General features: G+C 50.6%; 1 protein-coding gene across 8 annotated transcripts in view; it reads left to right on the top strand.

Moving 5' to 3' along the window:
* The window catches only part of Syt6 (synaptotagmin 6), a 58,173-nt gene that overhangs the window by 13,819 nt on the left and 22,451 nt on the right, over positions 1 to 21,903 (top strand). The window contains exon 3 of one of the 8 annotated variants that reach the window (XM_033758193.1): positions 9,856 to 10,287. The exons of the other annotated variants lie outside the window; for them this stretch is intronic. Coding sequence (XP_033614084.1) covers positions 9,856 to 9,879 — 24 coding nt within the window. The 3' untranslated portion in view covers positions 9,880 to 10,287. Of the gene's footprint in view, positions 1 to 9,855; positions 10,288 to 21,903 lie in introns of those variants that run through there. 8 annotated transcript variants of the gene reach the window in all.

Genomic DNA, 21,903 nt, shown 5'->3' with positions numbered 1-21,903 from the left:
AGTACATTTTTATCTTTTGATCCCGATGGTAAGTTTGCGGACGGTTCTCAGCCTTCAAGGCCTCAGGTTATAAAATTATGGTACGTGTTCCTCTGGTTCTGGGTAAAGATTGGGCCAGGCCCATAGACTGAGTCAGATGGTATCATCTCCTGAGGGCATTGATGTGAACTAGAACCTTGGAGTGGGCGATCAAGGACACGCTGTATCAATCAGGATGAACCAGGTTATGCTGCAGCAACTAACAACCTCAGGAGTGTGTGGCTTGAGACAAATGAAGTTTATTGCTCATCCATGTCACATGCACTTTGCAGCTTGGCTAGGGGCGCCGCTCGCCTCATAACCCAGGGATCAAAGCCGACAGAGGCTCCCTCTCACTGTGTGCACCCACAATTAAATATCGGGAGGGAGAGGATGTGGCAAATCACGCACCGTTTCTTAACCTTTTTGTGCAGAAACGACACATGTCACTTCCACTTACATTTCATTAGGCAAAGCAAGACACATGACAACTCTTAATATCATGGAGAGAGGGGCAAAGCAATCCTACCCCGTGCCTGGAAGGAAAATTCCAAACATTTAATGAACAACACTGATGACTGCACATACCAGAGCCTTGGTGTTAGGTGTTGTCTTCAGTGCTGTGTGGGACGTGGGCAAGACCAGCTCAAAGGAGAACTGGCTGATACCTGGGGGCAGATCCTGGGCTTTCACTGTCACCTAGAATTAACCAGGAAAGGTCTCAAGGAGTCGAGGTTCAAGTTGGCTTTTAAGGGAAGACAGGACAGGTTTGGTGCTGAGAACTAGCAAGTGTGTAATGCAGAGGCCCTAGCTGTGCTGGCATGCACAGTCCCCCAGGCTGAGGGGGCCAGGTGCCACCTTCCATGGGGCAGCTAGTATTGCCTTTGAGATTACTGAGGCAGTTGAGAGCCCCACACGGACGTTTATACCAAGCTCTGATGGCCTCACATCTAGAGTTTTGGGTGCTGATTGTCATGGATGTTTCTTGAGCCATACCTGTGCCAGAGGGGTGACCCAACTCTGTCTGTAGACTCTGCCGTGGTACAGCCCATACTCAATATCTCTGGTGAATTTTCAAGGAGACATGCTTGGAAAATCAGCCTTGTTGATTGCAGAGGGGGCACGCATCTTGATTTATTCAAAGAGAAAAGGCTTGGTGGGCTCTGCTTTTGCCCTGGGAAGGGTCTGTGGGTCATCTTGTTCTCATAGCTAGCACTGACTTTGACCAGCCCAGTGTCCTCATGCCTCTCCCACCTTTGCTTTTTCTGAAATGGCATCCCCAAGAACAGCTTGAGCAGCTGGCAGGGCCTGCAGACAGACGGGGTGGGCAGACAGGGCGGGACACACAGCAGCTGTGCACCAGCCTGGGACCAGGAGCTCTGCCACATAAATCACCCTGAAGTTTACATCTGGTTCCACTCTGCCTGCGTCGTCTCCTAAGGCAGCAGCTTCATTGTGTGACTATACAGGTGCAGAGGTAGCTCATTGCCCAGGGTGATGAGGGACGGGGCTATGGAGGCAGCAGAGGCTTTTCTGCCCATTGTCCGCGTCCCCATCTTCGTATCCTATGCCCTCAGCTCCAGTAGGAGCACAGTCTCACCCTGGAGAAGGCAGTGTATGCCCAAGTGCACTCCGTACCTGGTATAACGTCCCACATCCTGGCTTTTGGGTTAGCGTCCCAGCTGCACATTCCCAGCCCAGCTTTAGAAAAGGCACCAGAAAAATCATCGCCGTCCTCATCCTCCTCGGTGTCGTGCTAGCCCTTCTCCACCTCCCAAGAAGACTGTACCAGGCACTGGGGCTGGGGTGGGGGCTGGGAGCCTTTTCGACCCATGGGCTGGGTCGTGTCTGTGCAGGCGCTGGCAAAGCAAGCCGGAATAACTCTTTACTGCATGCAGACCCAGGAGCCCAGAGAGCAGGACATCTAGGAGAGTCTCACAGAGGAGCGAAAGTAAACCAGGTGGGGAAAGGTGGATGTAAATAACCTGAGAGGCCAAGAGGAAGGGGGTGCTCTCCAGCCACACACAGAGGGTGTCCAGCCTGGGGTCTTCCAGAGTTGAGCAGATGGGACCATGCTCACACACCCGCCTTGCATGTAGTTAGTCTGAGGAAAGATTTCCCCCTCTGGTGAGTCCCCTGGTGCCCCTCAGCCTGCAGCCTCACTAGCAAGCACAGGCCCCAGAACCTCAGTGCTCAGCTCAAGCCCTGGCAAGCAAGTACTAAAGTTAAGAAGGGGGAAGAGCTGCAAAGAGGCTGGTCCTTTTACCTGTTTTGCAGGGCTGGCTGTGAAAATTTAATTATTTGGGCTCCAGGGAGACCCAACTCACAGTCACTGGGAATGTCTGAGCGTTCAGTGTGCAGGATATCCTGCAGCCACTATGATGGGGAACAGATGAGTGCAGCCGACAGCCTGACAGCCAGCTCGCTTCTCTTCTGTGTCCTGATTTTGTTTCCAGAGTTACACGTTGGACCTGAGTTCAGAATGGCAGCTCCTCTAGGGCAGCAGGCTGGTCCCTCAACATGTATAGCATTCCACCTCTTGCCTTTGCTCACAAGGGCTCTGTTAAGCAGGTCTGATCCCCACCTCTGCTCAATTCAAATCAGTCTACCTCCAAAGCCTCCCAGAAATCCTTGCACCGACCCCTCTGATGCAGTCTCTGTGTCCCTCGGTATTTCCCTATCATAGTCTGTCCAGCAAAGCCCTTTAGTCCCCCAGTGGAGGTGTCAGGCATGTCTGCGGCCCACAGTTGACTTTCTCTTGTATCTTCCTTCTTGTCTGGATGTAAAAACCCAGTGTACTCTTAGATGACTGATTCTTACTTAATTCAACTGAAATTATATACTGATATACAAGGAAAGGATAATCGGGAGACAGCTGGACTTAATGGGATTAACCTGGGAAGGCTTCCTGGAGGAAAAGCTCCAGTACTGTTTTGAAAATGGGTAGAGCTGGGCTTGGGGAGAAGAGACCCAGCCTATGCATGGTTCAAGTGGATGGATTGCTTTGAAGCAGCAAAGTAACTTCTAACCACTCAGGTAAATCAAGCAGTCTGGACCAGAGAGGAGGGTCAGTGGCCCCCGGGAGGAGCAGGAGAGGCACTCAGGAGGCTGCTCTGTGGTCGCATAAGTGCTATGAATGGGACTCCTATGGGAGAGGCAGAGGCAGTGGAACCAGGCATGTGGAACCAGGCAGGTCTGTGCCACAGCACTTGGGCTGAAGTAGCAAAGCCTGACACTTTTGTTCTCTTTCAGCCACTGATCACAGAGCTTCAAGGCTAGTGAAGGAGAAGTAAGCATCCCGGGAGTCTAGTTCTTGGTTGATTGCAGATCATAAGCAACAAGGGACAGTGGCCTTCTACTCCCAGGTTGAACTGGAGGGAGGCCTGGGCAGCCTAGCCACTAATATGCAGCACCAGCCAGAGGACAAGAAGCAGGCAAATGGGACCTGCTAGGGGAGCTGGAGGCTTCCGGTCTTCTGCTGGCTCAAGAAGCTCAGCTGGAGAAGGCAGTGGAGGGAGTTCATGGTACCCATGCCACCCCTGGACACAGCTGCCTTGACACTGCTGATCCCTCTCCTGTGTGGATGTCTAAAGTCCCTGGTGGTCTCCCGGGCATCCCCAGGTTCTTGCCACTGTCACTTCAGCCAGAGCTTCACTTGCCTAAAACCCTGCTCTCCCCTCCCCCACTCGCCTACCCCCAGTCTCATTATTTCTATATAAAGCTGTAGATTTATCATTATAATAGAGCTGCCGTCACCGGCGTTTGCTAATGTCTTTGTAATCTTGTAGTTATTGCTCCAGAGGCCTCAGACCCGAGTGCACACAATTCCTGTCGCAGTCCCTACTCCTTCATTGTGGCAGGAGGTGAAGGCTATAATTGGGGCCATAACATATGTGTTGTGCTTGGTGGTGCTAATGGACTTGGCCACCTTCCAGCTTACCAGGTGCAGGCTAGGTTAGTGGGTGGTGTTGTGTGTGTGCGCGTGCGTGAGTATGTGTGTTGTTTGGGGGTGTACTTCCAGGGAGCCTGGACTCCAGGTCTGCAGGGAGAAAGGGCGGGTTAGGTCAAGAAATGAGCAGAACTGTGGAGAAAGAGTTCAGGCTTTCTGGTACCAAACAAATCTGTGTTTCATTGCAGCTTCCATACTTCCCAGCTTTGAGCTTGGGACATTATATAAATATATAAAGAGTGCCTCAGTTTCCACATCAGCAAAATGGGGACCTAACTCATGGCGCCTAACTCATGGTGTTACTATATATAGTAAACAAAATATAATACACAACCTCTGAGGACGACACTGTTGCCCACCAGCCCACAGTCCCCTTCTTCCTGCTGGCTCAGCCTGTAAGGAACTCTGTACCCCTCCCAGGATCGGCCTTCCACTTGGATCCAGGCCAGCTGTTATGATTGCTGTTAGGCATCACTACATAGCCTCCCCTTATGCCAGGGAGTACCTCCCAAGTACTCCAATGGATGCCTAAAACTTCACATAGTACCAAATGTATGTGATGTTTTCCTATGTATACATAACTATGATAAAGTTAAATGTATAAATTGGGCACAGTAAGAAATTAACAAAAATAATGAAGAATGAAATAGGACAGTCATAAAAATATATCAAAATAAAATGACTGAATCAGGGCCAGGGATTTAGCTCCATGGTTCTGCCACCTGCCTCACAAGTGCAAGGTCCCAAGTTAGATCCCTGCTACTAGAACAACAACAACAACTGCAATAAAAACAAAACAAAAACAAAACTGACTGAATCATTATTAAAAAAAATAGCACTTACTTGGACAAAAGCCCCATGATACTGCAAGACCATTTGATAACAAAGATGCCTGAGTGACTAATAGGCAGGTAGTGTATACAGTGTGGGTACTTTGAACAAAGAAATGGATGACAGACTGGATGGTGCAAGGCTTCATCATGACACTCAGAACACCATGAGATTTTGTTTTCTTTTCTTTTCTTTTTTTTTTTGTGGTACCGGGGATCGAACTCAGGTCCTTGCGCTTGTGAGGCAGGACCGAACCGCTGAGCTAAATCCCCGGCCCTGAACACCATGAGATTTAAAAAATATTCATTATTCATTCCTGGAATTTTCCGTGCAATGTGTTTGGACTGTAGTTGATTATGGGTAGCAGAAGCTACAGTATTCCTGTTTTATTTCCTGTCTTAGCTATGCTGTGTGTTCTCTCTGTGGCTCTGAAAAGTGATTTTTCTTCTCCGGGCTACAGTTCACTCCATATTAAACCATCCCCAAAGCAGTGAGATTCTCGGCCTCTCAGCTTCTCCGGTAGAACAGTTTTAGCTCTCTTGAGTTACCGGAACAGAGCTACCCATTCCTCCAGGGTGTGATCTCCATAGGAGAGGCCTAACCCACTGGATGGGCAGATTTCCAGTCCCACTCTCCTCTCCCTTAAACATTGGTGAGAATCAGTCCTGTTTTCAAGCTCTTAGAGGACGTTCTCTAAGATGTCCTGCCACAGAGGAGGCCCTACTGGCAGGCTTTCCTCTTCCTTTTCCCATGAGTGCAGTTCTACACTGCGTTCCTCCCGCCTGCCTTTCTCAGACCCCTCACAGACTGGGAATATGTGGGTTACTATATACTAGGCTCCTACTAGATGCCAAGAGCGTGCTCCTTGTCGTGTTTCATCCTCATCATAGACCTTATGAGTGTCCTACATGTAAATACAGAACTGAAGGCTCAAGGTTAAGTGACTTAGCCATTGTCACCCAGAGAGAAGGTAGTAAAGCCAAGACTTGAACCCAGGTCTTTAACAGAGCCGTGATCCTTGAATAGCCTGAGGGCTGTCTGGTTACATTGCTCCTTGGGATGGAAGATAGATCCTGAAATTGTGCAGCTCATCAGGGGATTCCGAAGATTTTCTGTTTCTTTGTAGGCTGGTTAGATTCCCTCATCTGTCTCAAAATCCAGTCATTTTGGGGGACAGCTTTTGTGCTGACTCTTGGATTCTTTTACCTTTTCCCCAGTACTCTTCCTGTACTCCTTGGGTTTGTGATTCATTTCTTTTTCATTTGACAAACATTTACTGACACTTAAGAAAAGGATGGCACAGAAAGCACCTACCTTCAAGTGGCTAGGCTAATGAGGACTGGGAACTATGCCCAGTGGCCCCAACTCCCCTTCCCCTAAGCCCCTCGACACGAGGCAGGCACCTGGGGACAGAGCAGCTTGAGTGCCTATAACACACTTAGGCAAGTAGCCAAACTGGCCATGTGCAGAAATGTTCAGGAGAGGAAAGAAACAGAAGCAGAGGAGATTTGTCTGGAAAAGTTTCTCAAAGAAGAAATATTTGGGGCAGGCTTTGACGGTAGCAAAGGCCAAAGAGTGACAATGAGAAATTTGGGTTAGAGGAGTATGTTCCTCTGTTTTCTTTGGATTGGAGAAAGGATCCAGAGAGAACCTCTTTCACGTAGGATTGGCTTTCTTTTCGCTGTGTAACAAGTACTTGCAGTGTAATTACTGCCCAGTATATTCCCAGGCACCAGGCTGGGGATGTAACCTATCAGCTCTACCCTTGAGCTTTGCAGTCTGATGGGGGAGGCAGGAGGGCAGCTCTGTTGTGGAGGTGCACAGGTCCTCACTGGCCAGCATGTCCACGGAAGGCGAGCCTGCTGGAATGAAATTGCCCTCCTTCCCAGAGAACATTCCAGCTGCATCCTCTTCTCACGCCCACATAATCAAGTCGAGTGAGATCGAGAGTGGCCACAAAAGGCTCGTCAAGTAGAGACCGAGCATTGGCTAATTGATCCACTGTGACTCATTAAAGCACCCTGGGATGAAGCCTCCCAAGACTTCCCTGGCCAGCAGCTGATGCTGTGCTTTCAAAGCACCCACCTTGGCTCTTAGGCTCCCAGGTCTCCGGTGCCTGGCAAGAGCAAGAGAAAGCAGAATGGATCTGCATCCACAGAGCACATTCCCCCCATGCATCTTCGAAGAACATCTGTGAGTCCTAGAACAAGTGCATATTGAAGGGATAAACACAACCCTTGCTTTTAAGGAGCTTGCACTTGAACAGAAGTTTCTGAGCAAATAAATATGTAACAAACAAATGATTATTTAAATTACATTAAAAGGTAAAAGAAGAGACACAGGTGATGAAGCTGGGAGAATGAGTGGGGGGGCCGTGCCAGAGGTACGAGGGGAATTCAGAAGCAGGAAATGGGCCTGGAGGAACACCCACAGCCAGGAAGAGGAGCACCCAGCAGAGATCACCAAGCAGGATGAGGCCTAAGAGGAAAGCGAGCCAAGGAAGTAAAGGACCAAGAGTCAGGAGCTATTCACTCTGCAGTTACCTGTCTGAGGGTTTTCCAGGTGAAGGTCCCTGTTCACACGCAGCTTACATCCTGGTGTAGGGAGGCGAATGAGCAAGATCACGAGGATGTCTGGGAGTGGGAAATAGCATGGAGAAGATACGACAGGGAAGAGTGAGAGGGACGTTGGGGGCGCAGAGGCCTAGGGAGGTTGGCTCTGCAGTGTGCCTGCAGAGTGGCTCCATGAAAGGCTCAATGCCTCGAGGAAACGCTGGGGATTAGTAGAGTGAGCAGGCCCAACCCACTCGGGGTCCCTCGGGCTGCATTAAACCACTTCATCCCAAATTTGTGGCAAGGCCTCAGTATCCTAGAATTCTGCCTTAAATTCCCAAGTGTCTGGACTCCTGCTTGCAGGACTGAGCCAGAACTGAAGCAGAGAGAGAGAGAGAGAGAGTGAGAGAGAGTGAGAGCGCTTTCCAAAAGAGACCTTCAGGGCAAATCAGGGCCTTGCAGAAGCCCCAGGAGGTACAAAGGGAGCAAAGCTGCCTGGGCCACCTGCCCAAAGCTATGAAGTCTGCTCCCAGAGGCAGGTCAGTGCCGAGCCCTGTACCCGCCCAACAGGAACACCCTGAATAATTCATGAAGGCAGCAACCCCGTCCAGCATTGCTCTCTAAGTGGCCCTGGCCCCCTGATTGCCTTGCACCCAGCCCCCAGAGTCAGAAGCCACCAGGTCACTAATGGGTGTCCCCCCCACCAAGTCTCTTTTGTTTACTTGCTGCACAGCAGGAGCTGCTGGCCGCCTGACTGCCTTCGTTGGATGTTCATTTAGACCCCACTCCCTCGGGCTTGGCCTCATTATCCTCATTATTTTCTGGATTGTGGGTCCACCCCTGTACCCCCTCCCTCAGTCTCCCTCTCCTCGTGCATTCCTTCTACTCCTGACAACATAGAGCTCAGGTTCTGACACCAACAAGTCCTCGACTATTCTGGAACTACCCAAGAGACTGAGGTTCCTCTAGACTTCAAAGGATGGCTGAAGCCAGGCAGTGGTGCATACCTGTAACCCCAGCTACGAAAGAAACCTAGGCAAGAAGATTGCAAGCCTGGGCAACCTAGGAAGGCCCTATCTCCAAAATAAATAAATAAAAAGGGCTGAAGATGTAGGCTCGTGGTAGCACTCTCACCTAGCATGTGCAAGGCCCTGGGCTCAATACCCAGCCCTGCAAAAAAGAAAAGAAAGGCATTGCTTAAAATCCAACAAAAACCCAGAAAAAGAAAGAGGAAAGGTATAAGGGCAAGCTCCGTCTTACCAGCAACCTTCACAAGGGCCACAGCTCCCAGGGGGCTGTGGCAATGGGGCCCCTCATCACGGTGAGAGCTTGGTGTCTATGAGCTCTTTCTCCTGCCGAAGTGGTGGATGTGCACTTAAGCTCCCACACTTCTCTCATTCAGTCCATTTGGGACCAGTAGCCGTTCTTGGTACGTTAAAGGTTAAGGGTTTCCCATGTGGTTCTGGAAAACAAAATTAATTGGTCCAGACAGGGCTCTGACCTGGCCCTAAGCAGGGCTGCTCAGTCACCATTCTACTTAGCCTTCGGGGTTCTTATTTAAGTCATTTCTAAACTTGGGCTTTCGCAATAAGGTCCTTTCCTGTAGCTTCAGAGAAATGCTGCGCGATCGCCGGAGGCTCAGAACAGTGGAGACAGTGCCACCCTCCCTTTGACAAGGCCCCTAGCTATGGAGGCCACCAGCAACCACGCTGCAGCCGTGATCACCTCCCACAGCCCAGCAAGCCCACCCTCTCCCGTTCCTGTCCCCATGTGCACATCGTTAGTATGCTGGGCCTCTGGATGGTATAAATAACTAGTCTTTCTCCTACAAGGGAATGAATGGGCAATCATTAGGCGAGAAGCTCACGCATCAACAAAAATCCACTCCTCCAATACAGGCCAACTCCCTGTGCTCCCCCAACCTGCTGGAAGACCACATGCACTTGGCTTCCACTTCCATCACCTGATGATACACAGTGACATTTTCTCCTGGAGAGAGATTATTTGGCCCCAATGGAAGCAAGAGCCAAACATCCCCTCTGGACACTGTCACAGATGTTTGAATTCCAGGATTTATTCGTGGGGAAGGGACTGCTCTGAGTTCCCTAGATCAGCAGCAGTTCAGAGATGAGGGTCATGTGGTGTAGCTATGATCAGGATAGCATCTGACTTGGGAGCACAAGGACCATCTTCAAGGGGCTTCTCATTTTCTTGTGGACCATAGCGTTATGACTTTATGTTCTCATGGACTTGGGGAAGAACAGAGCTGGAACTGGCACCAGCCATCATCTAGCCCAGCCTTCACCTACCACAGATGAGCAAGTTAAGACAGCTTTCCTGGATGGCTCGATGAACCCAGGTCTCTTGAGCCCCCCTCTGTGTCTTTCTTCCTGCAGCCTATCTCCAGGCTTTTAGAGACATTTTTTTTTACTATTCCTCTTGCCTTCCCTCCAGGCCTTTATCCACTCACTGCCTCCTTTCTGTCTGTGCACTTCTACCCTCCAGGGAAGAGGCCAATGTAACAGCTGAGATGAGAGGTCAAAGGGCACAGAGCAAAGCCACATCCTCTCTGCTGCACACAAGCAAGGTATGCTAAGACTGGACATAGGCAGCAAACAAGCAACATCAGCGGGAAAAGCAAGACGGAGAGGGAGCCGTTCATCAGTGCCTTAACTCTACGCCAACTAATCCCAACTCAGTATCTCCCCATTGTACATAAATATTTACACCTTGGAGGAGAAAGGCAACAAGTCGAGATGTAGAGCCTAGGTCAACCTTGTCCAGTTGTTAGCATATTTTTATGGTGTTTTGGTGTCAGCAACAATATAGAAAAATGTGTAGCAGCCAAACCCCTCTCCCCCAAATCCCCTGCCAATCCCATGCCCATCTGGCCCTCATTCGATCTCCTCACTCACCCCCCTCCCCGTATGCACATTTTCCCCTCGTGTCTGAATGAGACCTACACATTCTCCATGAATACTCAATGTCTTCCTTTTTTTGACGAAGTCCCCAAGACCTTGAGGGTCTCTTTGGAGGGATTTCCGTGGAGTCTGCTTGGCTGAGAGCTGAGAGCAAGGTAGGAGGCAGCCCCATATGGGAAGGCCAGGCAGGACGTTCAGCCTTCCCCCATCTGGCCAGGACTGGCTGGAACTGCCCCGTTTCTCAGTGACCTAGGAAGTACTGGTGATTACTGGTGAAGACCTTGTGTCTGTCATTTTTAGAGTCCAGCCCTGTTGATGTTCTGGACGTAACACTGTGTGTCTGATGGAACTGGGGTGGTGGGAGTGGAGGTGAGATCAGGAGGGGATGAGAGAACTGATGGCTGCACGTGTGCAGAGCTGCGATTGCTGGTGATGTGGGGTAGTGACGGCGGCTCCGGCCTCCGGTGTGCCGGGCTGCGAATGTGAGCTGTAGCTTCACTCTTCTTCAGTCTTGTCCGGCAGTGTGGATTGCAGTGTTATCCCTGGGCTCCAGACGAAGTGACTCAGGCAACCCGCTTAAGGCCACATCACAGGGTTTGTAAGTAGCATGAGTCAAATCACAGGCAGTTGGCTCTGTCTCTTCCCTAAACTGTGTTAAGGAGAGTATTTCCGAGACTCCTGTCTTTTCCTGAGATGGGGAACACATGCATGTATTCACAGCCCTTCCAGCTCCCACGTTCCGAGGTGTCTGTCTTCTCAGCCACTGAAAGCCCTTCCCTCATTGCTGACCCAGTGCGGGGGGCCGGGGGTGGGGGAGGACATGGCCCCAGCTCACAGACCCCAGGCCGAAGGAAGCAAGCAGCAGCACCTGATGGGAGGTCTGTCGTGACACCTGCACTGCCCGATGCCACGGGAGCCTGCCTAGTCCTGTCTCAGGCTCCTCTTAGAGTGCCATTCCTGTCACCCTGAGCTCTTCTCCACATGCCTCCCAAATCCCAGACCTCAAGGCCAAACAAATACTGAAGCCCCTCTTTAAATTGCCCAGAGCAGGCTCAGTTCAAGCCCCGCCTTTGTCTATCCAAGCACAACAAGGTGCTCGGTGAACAAGGTACATGGTCTCTCCAGAAGCGGTGGGGACCCTGAGATTGTTATCACATCACCTTTACCATGCTTTGCCTTGCGCAGAAAACAACTGTGGTTTTCAATGACATTTGCTTTCTCTCGTAATCTAAGGGTTGCTATAGCCAGTGGCATTCTGTGGAGCTTGTGAGGCCATTCACCTGCATGCGCAGAGAGGTGCCCCTCTTTAGGGGTCAGTACGGACCTTTACCTGAGAAAGGAAGGGAGAGGCCACTTTCCGTCTCAGCCCTCCCTGGCCGAAGACCCCATAGCTTTGTCAATGCATTGCTTGTGCTTATTTCTTTCTGTTCACCCTCAGGATTTGGAGCTCTTTTTTCAAACTATTTCAAAGACACTGGGGAAAGAGGGTTGAGGTCTACACTTGGGTTGGAGCTTTAGAATATGTGCAGGGGCAGCCAGTATGGAAAAGAAAACCCGAAAGGGAAAAATAGGAAACACCATGGGAACAGACAAGGAACTCCCACCTGGGGAGCCTTCTCTGGCGCCCTCTCTGCCGCACCCCTGTTTTGTTTGAATAAGCGAAGTCACCTGTGTGGAGGGGCGGGGAAGAAGTTGTCCACCCCCACCTGGAACAACACTGGCCTGGAGCTCCTTCCCAGCGGCTCCTCTGCTCTCTCTTCAAGTCTTTGGTTGACTCATCTTTCTTAGTGGCACTCTGAACTGTGAAATAGGGGCAGTCCAACTTCAAGAGGGAGGAAAGCAGCCCCGTGGTGTGTCGTGATGACAGGAGATGCATTTCCCTTCTTGAGAAGCTGGGGACAGGGCTGGCTTTGCAACTTGAGGCATCTCCTTGGAAATGCCTCCCCTACCTTGTCAGAAGCTGTCTCCAGATGAGTCACTCCCCGGGGACCCTGCCAGAGTGACTCTGTAAGGAGCCTGCCCAGCATCCAGATATCAGACCAACAGCTGAAGGTAGCTAGAAATGGAAGCGGAGGAGGAAAGGGACAAAACAGCACCTTTCCACGCGCTGAGAGGCCCTGGAGACAGGGAGGTCTGGTTGTGGAGAGCTGTAGACGGCAGGCTGCCCTATACGTCTGTGCTGGCGTTCTGAGGGTGAGAGTTCGAGCTCTGACGCAGCTTTAATGGGGAAATCACAAGGACCAAACTCACTTGTTTCTGGGCCTTTTGGTAGGTTCCAGGAGAAAAAGCTGCCAGGGGAAGGACGCCTTTGTAATTCTAAGCCCTGGTGACTGGGTGGGCTTTTTGTTTTGGTTTTTAGTAAATTCCACCCAAGGTAGGCAGACACCCAGCTCTTTTTAGGGAGTGTTTCCTAAGGAGGAACATTCCCCTGACTCTATCTGGAGAATATTTACCAGGGAAACTCTGGCTGACTCTGCTTCCTCCTGCACTCAATAGGAAAAGAGAATCAACACCATCGCCCACTGCCCGTCTCAAGTCCCAGCCAGAGCCCTGGGAGCCCCCTGCGAGTGCGAGCCCTGGCACACACTGGGTCTCTCACACCCCGGGGAAGCAGCAAGCCCTTGCTCCCCCTTATCCTGACTTTCCTACTCCTCCCTCCCTCCAGAGGACTCCAGCCATCCCAGGAAGGGACACCTTTGGGTTCTCATTAGAGAGTACATTTGGAAGAGGATTCCAAGGAGACCTTGTACCCTAAAGATTATGTGCCTAAAAATACCTGTGAAGGTGGCTCTACTCCCGAGACTGTAGCCACTCTGAGACTGTGTCCACTTTGGGTTGTTGTGTCACATGCTGGAAAGGGAGGATAAAGATTATCTCTTCGTTTTTATCCACAGGGAAGCTGAGACACTGATAAGGGGTAGAACTGTTCAAGGCCACACAATCAGCTGGGCCATCAGTGAGGATTCACGAGGTCTGTGGGGGTTTGGATCTGAGGGCAGACTCAGTACCAGCCCTCCCAAAACCTGCAAGTAAGCAGGATTTGGAGACAGTCCCTGCCATGTGGCCTCAAACAAATCACATTACCGTTCTGTTTCCTCATTAGTCAAATGTGGAAAATATCATCTATGACAGAGTGTGATTAAGACCCAAGAAAATTTCAGTGAGATAACGGACCTTCCAAGGGTCTCTCCATAGTTTATTACTCCCGAATCTAACAACGATAGTACCAAATGTGTTTGTGAAGAACTTTCCGAGTACATTATCTCAGTTAATCTTCTGAATTGTGTAAGAAATAAGTATTTCCATTTTATAGAACTATGTGAATTCCCTGGATCACTTGGTTTTAAAGTGGGAGGGCAGACAGCCAAAACTGAGACCAGTTTCTTTAAATTTTGCATAACTCTAATATATTTTACCCTTCTTTGCCTCAAGGTAAACTATTTTATTCTTGTTTTAGGCATTTTGGAAAGCTACAGAGGGAGAGAGGGAGAGGGGAGGAGAGAGAGACAGAGGAAGAGAAGGGGGTGAAGAGAGAAAGGGAAGGAGCCACTCAACTCTAAATCCATTCTCTGGAGAGTACCACGATTAGTGTTGCGACAAAATCCAAACTCGTTCTGTTGCTCGCAGGGGGCTCCCAGGGCTCTGGCTGAGACTTGAGACGGGCAGTGTGGGACTGTGCTGTGATTCTCTTTTCCTGTTGAGTGCAGGAGGAAGCAGAGTCAGCCAGAGCTTCCCTGGTAAATAGTCTCCAGATAGAGTTAGGGGAATGTTCCTCCTCAGGAAACACTCCCTAAAGTCATGTGGAAGCCAGGTGCCAGCAGGGCAAGAATGTGTCCTAGACTGTGAGAAAGGACTGGTACACTGGCTAGATTAGGCATGGGATTTTACAAGATGAAGTGACTCTGGAAGAATGCTCGAAAGAAGGGGAGCATGTCGTGTGGAGAAGAGGAGGAAAGAGATTGAAAAGTGTGCTGGCTCGGTCAGCATGGTGGATCTCACAGATCTGGGAGGCCCAGGTCAGCCTCCTCACGCAGGCCACAGCTAGAGCTCAGCTGTCATTGGTGAATGCCTGGGCTCCTTGTGGCATCGGAGGTGCCGTTGGTCTCCTCTCCCCTTGTGATGCAGGTACAACATCCTAGTAGACTCTGGACAGCCAGGCAGCCTCACAGGGAACTACCAACCTTCCTCTGCTGGCCATAGTAACCCTAGAGTCATCATGTGTCCCATCATTTGGCTGGTTGGTGTTATTAGTAAGTCCACCTTAACTTTACATAGCACAGGGCCTCTTATATACATCTCATTTAATCTTCAGTAAGCTTTTGTAGGAGAAATCATCCTAATCTTGCAGAGAGACAAAAGTAAGGTAAGAAAGACTGAGTTGCCTGAGGTTGTGTAGCAAGTAATAAGTGTCATTTATTTTGCAGTCACCTTTGAGTGAGCTCCCAATACATAGAACAAGATTTTTTAAAAGTTTGAAACTGTACACAGAAGCAGCAAAAGGATAAAAAAAAGCACGTAAAATGGAGTCCTGAGGCCCTCAGACTATACACCTGCCCTGCTATCCAAACACTGCCAGATGCTAATTTATTAGTCAGCTTTCTCATTACTGAGACACAATACCCAACACCCCCAACTGGAAAGAAGAGAGAGCTTCGATTTGCTCAAAGTTTCAGTCCATGCCTAGGTGGCTGCAAGGCGAACATGTGTCCGTGGAAGGGTGTGGTGGAGCAAAGGCAGTTGGTTCAGGGCCTTGGCAAACTGGTGAGGGAAGAGCGCTAGAGCAGAGGCTAGAGGGAGCAGGGCCGGACCGCCAAGGCCAAGCCTCCAGATCTGCCCAGACACAACCACAAGTGTACTCCACCAATCCCCAAAGTCCGTCCCAAAGTCAATCGCGTTGAAGTCTCACCCTAACCGCACAGGGAGGCCTTGCATTTGAGCTGACTGGTAGGGAAACATGGTCACAGAATTCAAAGTCCGCTAGGCAAAAAACAAACCAGATGCTTAGGAAAAACAAAGCTATTCCTGACCCTAGGACAGGAGGGGAACTTCAACCAAGGGCCACACAGAGAAAAAGTGTGGTTTGATAGACAACATCATGGCACTCTGCTCTTCGAATTCTGGAACTGTATTAACACCTCTAGGCCTTGGTTTCTTCATCCATAAAGTGGGCGTATCCATAAAACCTAGCTCACCAATTTGTTGTGACAAATAAATGAGATTCTTTTAAAGAGATTTAAAAACAAAAAGCAAGTTAACTGTGTCACATATGATTTAGAGGTCCAGAAGCACCGGGGAAACCGAAACACTGGGTAATGTGTGTGATGAAAATGATCCTAAGTGACAGGGACCTTTCAGAAAGCCAGGCTGGTCTCCTACTGATAGCAGGGGTGGGAGGTGCTGGGCTCTGGCTGCCTAAAAGGAGCACCGTCTCTCTTCTTAGCTAAGTAGACTGATTAACTTAGTATCTCTGTGCTTCTTTCCCCCTCCGGAAAATTCAGGCAAGAATAATCCTTACTCTGTGAAGCTGTCATAAGGACTAATAGAGAAAATCCACACAGTACTTTCAGCCCAGTGCCCACACACAAGGGCCCAGTGAATGCTGGCTGTGAGGAGCATCTCTGGAGCTTTTCCTCATTGTCTCCTTTATTGTGTTTGAGCTGGGCAGTCCTTGGAATCCAGGACGTTTAACTTTCCACTGCCACCCATCAGGCTTGTTTCTTTGTTCCCCTGTAGTGCTGAACTTTGACCTCGTGTCTGGTAAGTACTCAATATATGCACAACAGAGATGGAGATTTCTGAGTGTGATCCAGGAGCTGGAAAACTTCTAGCTTCATCGGTGCCATGTGTCCCTTCGAAGCCTTTTTTTGACCTATAAACTAGGCGGAGATCTGTGTGACCTCAGGGGAACCTTGAGCTCTGACACTGCCTGTGGGCCACAGCAACGTCTTTGCTATGAACCGCAGCAAGGGCCCCAGGGAAATTCATCAGGGCTTGTTAGGCAGACCCAGTTCCCCAGCTTTCATCCAGGAAGGGAGTGGTGGTAACAGACCTGCTAGAGCCATGGGGTCTAACAGACCTGCTAGAGCCATGTACTTGGCAGGACCATGGGGTGTTGTGGATGGCAGAGCTCCCTGGTCTGCGGGAGCCATCTCAGGTCAGGGGCACTGTGATTCCCTGTCGTGGAGCCTGGCAGGAAGTAGCCTGTCTGTTGGGAAAGGGCTATTTCCACCCTCGTTTTGGGCCCTGCTTCCTCAAGGAAGAGCTGCCTCAGCTGATGATGACAGGAAATGGCTATGCCTTGTGTGAGAGGAGGGACAGGCAAGAAGAGGTGAGAGGAGAGGCTGGTGTTGTGTGGGAGGGCAGGGAAAGCTGGGAAGGACTTGGAATAGGAGCCCAACCTTCAGGGAGCATCAGGGAACAGCAGGCCCTCAGCTGTGATAGGGGGAACCCAAGGGACAGCCAGCCTGGGGGTCTCGGGTGTGGTCTGCACAGCCAACCAGCCTTGATGCCCTGTGACTTCCTCCTGAGCCAGTAGCTTCTCCAGGCCTCTTCAGGGCAAAGAGGCAGCTCCTCTACTCCAGGGAAAGAAGGATATAAAAACTACCCAGAAACTCGGGCAGGCACCTTGGAGGCTGTGGCTCTGCTGTGGGGCAGGTGGAGCCTCAGAAGATCCACTTAGGGCCCTCTCTTCTCCTCTCCACCCCCAGGGCTGCCTCCTAGCCTGAGCCTCACCCTCTCTCCACTCTGCCTCTCTGCATTCGATGCCTGGAAGCGAGGAAATAACCATTAGTGTCACCTGCTCACCAGTGGGAGACATTAGCTGGCTCTGGAAGAACATGCAGCCTATAATTTTTAGAGGAGTTACAATAATGGAGCTAATTTTGTGTTTCATCATCGTCCTCCCGGGCAAGCAGAGGGGGAAGGGGAAGCCTGGGGCCCGGTTCAGAGCAACCACCCAACAAGGGGCTTGGGACCTCCTCGTGTGCCTTTGGGACCCTGGAGCCATGCTCCCTCCTCCCTTGTCCTCCTCTCCCATGCCACTTGCCACCCCATCATCAGAATGCAGCGCAGGGATGGCCACAGCCAACCCATCAGCTGCCAGACACTGCTCCACAGCTGAGCACGGCACGGAAGGGCCTGAAATGGGTGAAATGTCTGTGCACCACACAGGGCTTTCAAGCACATACATCCACCTGTCCTCACAGTTGACCCCGTTCTATGGGGAGGGGAAGTCACCTGGTACAATGCTTTCCTTTTACAGCTGAGGAAACTGCAGCTCAGGGAGGAACAGCGACTTGCCCTGCATCATTCTGCTGGTTAGCAGAAGAGCTCAGATTTGAACTCAGGCCTCCTGGCCTACTGTTTCCCTGTGCCTCTGTTCCTGGCATACCTGAGCTAGAACCTGGAGCCTGAAAAGGCCCACATAAGCCCTCCCTAATCCCACTTGGTGATGGGATGATAGACAGAGAAGCCCAGGGCTGGGAGAAAGAAAGAGGCGCCGATAAATCAGCACAGCTTCCCTGGGCTCCTGAAAGGCAGGCCAGAAGATGTCCTCATTCCTGCCCTCCGTGTAGGGACACCTCCAATGTAGTTGCCCCTTCCTCCTCCCCTATCTGATTCAGGGCATCTCTGGCCCCTCAACCACCAGGCAGGCAGATGAGACAGCACTCAGAGTGCATGCAGGGGCTGCCTGCACCAGCATGGCAGGAGAACGAGAGGTCTGCAGATTGTATGCTTGCTGTGTATGAATCTCGATTTATCTATTAACAGTGGGCTATGCCCTCTCTGTGGCTCCCTATTATGTCTCCAAACCAGGGACTTCCAGCACCTGCCCAGGAGGGAGCCACCTCATGCATGACAATACTGTGTGACTTACAGAGTCACCTGGCTGGAAAGTACTAGAGAAGGAATCGGAACCCCAAGCTCCATGCCTGCCTTACCGGTTCTGTTTGTACTAACTCCCTTGTGGCAGACTCATGATCCCTCCCCTCTAGTTGGATGGAAGATCAAGACCCCAGCTGCCCACCAGACCCCAAGCCAGGCATTCATTGTTGGTGGTTAATGGAGAGTTTAGATGAAGTCCATTCAAATTCCTGAAAATGTTAGAAGGTTGAGGAAATGTGAGATTTTTTTCAAGAAGGTTGAGTGAAAACCAATGTAGGCCTCAGAGGTCTAATGCCCAAGAGACGGTAGAACAATGGGTGGGAACTACTAAGAGGAGAGTGAATAAAAGCCTGGGAGGCATTGGGTTAGACACCAAAGAAAGGAGGTCCTGAGCCCCAGGGTAGAAGATTGGGGAGAGTGAGAGTTTTTCAGAAGCAACAGTTGTGTAGCGTGGTCCTTGGTGGACGCTGGGACTGGATAAGGTGACCAGTCACTACTGGCTTGTCGCTGCCTCATGACAAGTGACCAGAATTGCTTTACTGTAGTCCTTAAAGATCCCACACTAAGGGAATGAATCCTGAGATTTGGCACCCTCAGATCTCCCAAGGAGGCTGCAGGGACTGCAGACCACGTCTTCCCCCTCCCTATAACCTAATGAAGCAAAAAAAAAAAAAAAAAAAAAAAAAAAAAAACGCCAGCTCTGCGGGAGAAGGAGGGAAACACTTAACTTGCTCAGAACATCTTCATGTAGAGGTTTCTGCCTTGTGGAGGAAAGAGAAGCGGGAGGTCAGTTAGGAGGCCGGTGGCTGCACCCCAGGCAGCTCAGGTGGAAAGATCTGTGTAGAGAGCTATAACACCCTTCTACTGAGCTGCTGTGTGGGGAAAAGAGCTTCCTCCCCTTCCCACCTCTCCAGTTTGGCACTTAGTGAGATGAGGATATACCAGGAGTTTTTTATGGAATGACAAGTGAGCAGGAGATGGATACTCTAGCAATCTACAACGCAGGGTGACACCATGTGTTGTCTCTTTAAAAGGATGCAGGTGGGGCAGGGAGAAGGGGGGGCAGAGAATATGAAACCTAGAGGTTCTTCTTTAGTGCTTCTCAATCCAAAACACCAGAAAATTTCACCTTGAACACTTCGGCAGGTCCTCAGCACTCCTGATCCTTAATAACCAGGGCAGAGGTAGGGTGCAGAGGGGTGAAGCACGGACAATTCCAGAGGAGGCTGGGTGGGACAGTGGAGAAAAGCCAGGCCTTCAGAGCTGACATACCTGTGATCAAGTCCAAACTTGATACTCTGAGACTTTAGGAAACTTATTCATCTGTCACGAATTTCAGTATAAGGTGGCAGTAACCAGGGGTTCCTCCAAGGGATGTTGTATGAGTAAAATGAATTCAACATACATCAAGGTCTCTGCAAACTAGTAGCTGTGCCACAACTGTTAGTCCCATTTTCTCTTGACTTTGGCTTTGATCACCAAAATAAAAGAAGCCCAAATTCCTGGTCAGAGTGTACATGGTCTGTTGGTCCTTCCAACTAGACAAAGGTGCTCCTGGGGAGACCAAAACCAGGTTAAGCAAGTGTCTACTCCCATCACTAGCTCTCTTCACCTCCTTCTTAACCAGATGAACCCCACAAAGCTGAGCTGCTCACGGGTCCACAAGTATGTGTCAGCATGTTGTGTGGCAGGCCCTGTGCTCGGTACTGGGAACACAGGGTTGAGTATAATGAGTCGGGGACTAGGATAGGGCAAGCGAGGCACTTAGTGCCTGACAAAACAGACCGAGTCCCTGTCCTCTGGGAAAATAGGATCTGGAGTAGGGGCAGGGGACTGGGCTGAGGGCATCTGCCCTATGCAGAGCTGAGGAAAGAAGGATCAACCAGGGAACCAGAGTGTGTAAAGGCCCAGAGGCAGGGAGACCCTAGAGGGCATTTATGCAGCTGATGGAGTTTGAGGCTAAGCATAATAAGGAAAGGCTTGGCCTGGGGTGAGGCTGGAAAGTTAGCATCAATCCAGCAGGAAAGGCACTATAGGTTGTTGCAAGGGCTTGAGGTTTTATTCCTACTCTGAGGGGAGACCACTGGAGAATTTTAGGCAGAGGAGTGATGTAATCCTTTTTACATCTTGGACAGAGTGCTCTGGCCGCTGTGTGGTGAAGGGGGCAGGACAGAGGGAAGTGGGAGGTCAGTTAGGAGGTGGCTGCTGCAGGCAGGGAGGTATGAATTGTGTTCCATGTGGCAAGGGTGATGGGTAGAGGTGGGGCCCTGAGATGGAAATTGCGGATAGGATTGGCAGGGCTTGGTGATGAACTCAACGCAGAGAGAGGTAGGCGGAGGCCTCCGATGATGTTTTATTTCTGGTTTGAGAAACTGGGCGATACAAGGACAATTTTACTGAGCTGGGGAAATTGAAAGGAGAATGTAAATGGAAGTTGAAAAGGCCACCATTGAGCTTCTCAGAAGGTTTTGGTTTCTGTGAGATAGCTGCATGATAACGTGTTGGATATGTGTCTGAAGCCTAGAAGGGAAGTCTGCGGAGAACCCAGAAATCTGGGAGCCACTAGCGTGGAGATGGGCACTCGCTGAGCATGGGCAGGGAGAGAAGAGGACCCAGGCCTGAGACCTGACAGACTGTGCTGGGTGGGTGTCAGGGACTCAAGGAGGGGCTGGCGGAGGAGAGTGGACAGGAGCAGCCAGAGAGGTGAGAAGATCAAAAGAAGTTTGGCAAGACCAAGAGGTTCTGGAGCGTGGGGCACAGGATTTATATAAAAATATAAATCTTCAGAGTGCCTGTACCTAAAGAGACAGTGAAACTAGATCCATGGCCAAGTGCCTGCCTCTGGCTGAGACCAAAGACCAACCCCCAAGCACCTGTCTGCAGAAATATCCTGCAGCTGCTCCAAGGAACCACCCCACCGGGACCAGGGCATCTCCCTCCCATGGAGGGGCCCTGCTGCCACAGCCTGGTGAGAGGCAGAGAGAAGTCATTCACTGCTGAGATGCCTGCCATCTTCCGGGGAGGAAACTGACAGCTATCTGACAAGCTCCCGGCAGGACAACTTTCGGCAAGAAATGAAGACAGATTCTCATCATTAATGTCATTAATGTACCGTTTACTCCTCCCTAGCACCCCGCCTGTCATTAGTAAAGACCAGTGGCAGAGGCAGATCTGAGGTGAGGTCCTCGGTCCTGCCCCCTCACCAGCAAGCAGCCCATAAGGCACTTTCTTGCTTAACCAGGCATCACCTTCCTGTCCTCTAGAGCTTCGACTAACTCCATTCCTCTTCAGCTCCTTTCCACCCCCTTGTAGCCCCTCTCCATCTCCACCCACCTCCTTAAACGTCATTAGGAACAGAGCTGCGCCTCCCAATGTGATTCTGACTCACAGATATTCACCCAAAAGTAATGGTGCATGTGAAACACAAAACCTCTTTTCAAGGACAAGTTTGTGGAGAGGCTGAGGAAGTATCCTAAACATCTGTGTCTCTGAAGATGTTCAGATACAGAAACAGCCGCCTCCTGATGTGCTTGATTCTCTCAAAGGGCTCCTCAGGATCAAGCCCAGCCTGGAGGGTCTCCGCTCCTCATAACTCTGCACCCCAGAACTGGTTGGTTCTCCATAGCTGGTTCCAAGCTCTTGGTGTCACACCCCAGCCTGAAGCTGGAGGGTACTGAGTTCATTTAAGGCTCCTCAGTTCTTGTTGATCATTTATTCATAAGGTTGCAGGGCCTTTGGGGAAGAGAAG

This window comes from Fukomys damarensis, unplaced genomic scaffold (genome assembly GCF_012274545.1).
Source record: "Fukomys damarensis isolate Sample0158 unplaced genomic scaffold, DMR_v1.0_HiC HiC_scaffold_33, whole genome shotgun sequence".
Classification (NCBI taxonomy): Eukaryota; Metazoa; Chordata; class Mammalia; order Rodentia; family Bathyergidae; genus Fukomys; species Fukomys damarensis.
This window is presented reverse-complemented; position numbering and strand designations above follow the sequence as displayed.